This window comes from Musca autumnalis, unplaced genomic scaffold (assembly GCF_047663935.1).
Source record: "Musca autumnalis isolate F117 unplaced genomic scaffold, ASM4766393v1 scaffold_128, whole genome shotgun sequence".
Taxonomy (NCBI): domain Eukaryota; kingdom Metazoa; phylum Arthropoda; class Insecta; order Diptera; family Muscidae; genus Musca; species Musca autumnalis.
This window is the reverse complement of record NW_027411676.1, coordinates 2,175-4,153: the sequence shown is the minus strand read 5'-3', so window position 1 is coordinate 4,153 and position 1,979 is coordinate 2,175. Positions and strand designations below refer to the sequence as shown.

Below are 1,979 nucleotides of genomic sequence, written 5' to 3'. Positions count from 1 at the left end.
TGGCAGACCCCGGAGTATCCGTGCTGCAAAGAATATTGCTGCTGTAGCCGAGGATGTCATGGAAGCGCCGTCGACATAGGCCAGACGACGTGCCCCGCAAATGGGTATCAGTTGACGGTCTTTACAGCGAATTTTGGTACAAGATTTTAAGATGTTTCCGTACAAAGTCCAGACGGTGCATCAGCTGTTAGATGCTGACCGCCAATCGCGTCTAACATACGATCAAGCCATCCTTAATCACCACCAACAGGAAGATGATTTTTCATCAAAAATAATCCTGAGTGATGAGGCGCTCCAGACTTCTTTTTGTAGGGCTTTTTGAAGTCGCCGGTTTATGTCAACTAGCCTCAGACTCTTTCAGCTCTTAAAGACAATATCCGACAAGAATGTGGGGACCTATCGCCGGAAGTTTTGGCCAAAGTGATGGAAAATGGCATAAAAAGGGCTCAAAAGACAATAAACTGTGGCGGAGGCCATTTATCTGATATTATATTTTCGACTTGATGTAAAAAAATTAAAAGACCAAATAAAAATAATCCACACGAAAAATCAAAGTTTTTATTTTTTTTAAATTACAACCAAAAAACTTCGGAAGATTACTTTTGCGCCACCTTGTATATGTACATGGGCAATATTTTTGAAAATTTAACATAGTTGATGCCAAGGTTTACCCGTTTATAACTCGCGAATTGTGGTTGTATATTATAAAGATTAGATGCTTTTGGATGAATTAAAATGTTTTTAAACTTGGCAAACAGTATTGGCCTTAAAATTTAATTTGCGTAGAAGCTGTGGCTATAAACTGCCCTTTCTCTGTAAAGTGTCCGGGCGTTGGAGTGCAGATTTTAAAAAAATGGAAATTCTTTGTTATTTTTAAGCAGTACAGTGATTTTTGATTTTCGTACAGTCGAAATCGCTTATAACGTCGGTCAAGGGACTGACCAAATTCGGACGCTATAAGCGATAGTCGTTATAAACCATATTAATAGAAGAGGTCAAATTATGTTATGTATAGTGACTTTTAGGTATGAATACGTTGTTTTATTAAGTAAATAAAAAAATTCAATTCAATTTTGGAACCTTTCATTCTATATACTTTCGTATAAAAGACTTAAAAAAATAAAAAATAAGGACATTAAATTCATTCGTCAGCAGATATATTACGTTATATGATATGGTTTTATTTAAAATATCCTGTTATTTTAGTTTTGGCTTTTTTGGAATTCATGAGTTTAAATTTAACTCAGATCTGAGTTTTGAATGGGTTTCCAAAACTCATTCCGTGTTGTAACGTCTTCTGAGTAAATAAAATTTTTAAGAGTTTCTACTGTTTGGCATGCCTCTAACACTGGCGGTAATTGATCTGTAGGATCCTCAATTTCTTCGGTAGAATTGCCTTCATCTAAAACTTCCAATATTTTGTCGTCGTTGTACATGGCATCGATGGTAATTAATTCATCAAAAATGACAATGTTATGAAAGCAATTAGCAATGACAGAAGACGCTACATTTTTCATGACTTCTTCTAACAATAACACTGCATCCAACACATTTAATTTCGTACTTTCTTCCTTTTCTATTCTTGCGAGAATAGTGGATATTTGTCGATCACGGTAACGTAATTTTAATGATTTTATTACTCCTTGTTCTATGGGTTGTAAAACAGATGTTACATTGGGTGGCAAAAAACCAAGGTTAATTGACTTGAGACCGCCTATATGACAGTCGTAATTCAGATGTCTAAGCACATCTTCGAACATGTTGTGCATATGTTTGGTGTTTTGTTGTTTGAGTTAAAAAATACATACAACAAAATAGTGACAAAAATTTTTCTTCCTTGTATGATTCGACGTTATAACCGATAGCAAAATTCAAATATTTCATAAAAATCCGACGTAACAACCGATATGACGCTATAAGCGATGACGTTATAAGCGATATTTATTTGTGTGGAATATAAAGGGCAGAAATTCGGGACT

The 1,979-nt window shown here is 35.1% G+C and overlaps 1 protein-coding gene across 1 annotated transcript; it reads right to left on the bottom strand.

Annotated features, from left to right (window-relative positions):
* Positions 1-1,238: 1,238 nt before the first annotated feature.
* LOC141391823 (uncharacterized) lies at positions 1,239-1,760 on the bottom strand. Its single transcript, XM_073964519.1, has one exon. The coding sequence runs from the start codon at positions 1,758-1,760 to the stop codon at positions 1,239-1,241; it is 522 nt and encodes a 173-aa protein (XP_073820620.1).
* Positions 1,761-1,979: the final 219 nt, after the last annotated feature.

What these genes read in the sequence shown, in the direction of transcription:
- LOC141391823 (XM_073964519.1), bottom strand. Translation starts at nt 1,760, where the DNA reads ATGTTCGAAGATGTGCTTAGACATCTGAATTACGACTGTCATATAGGC.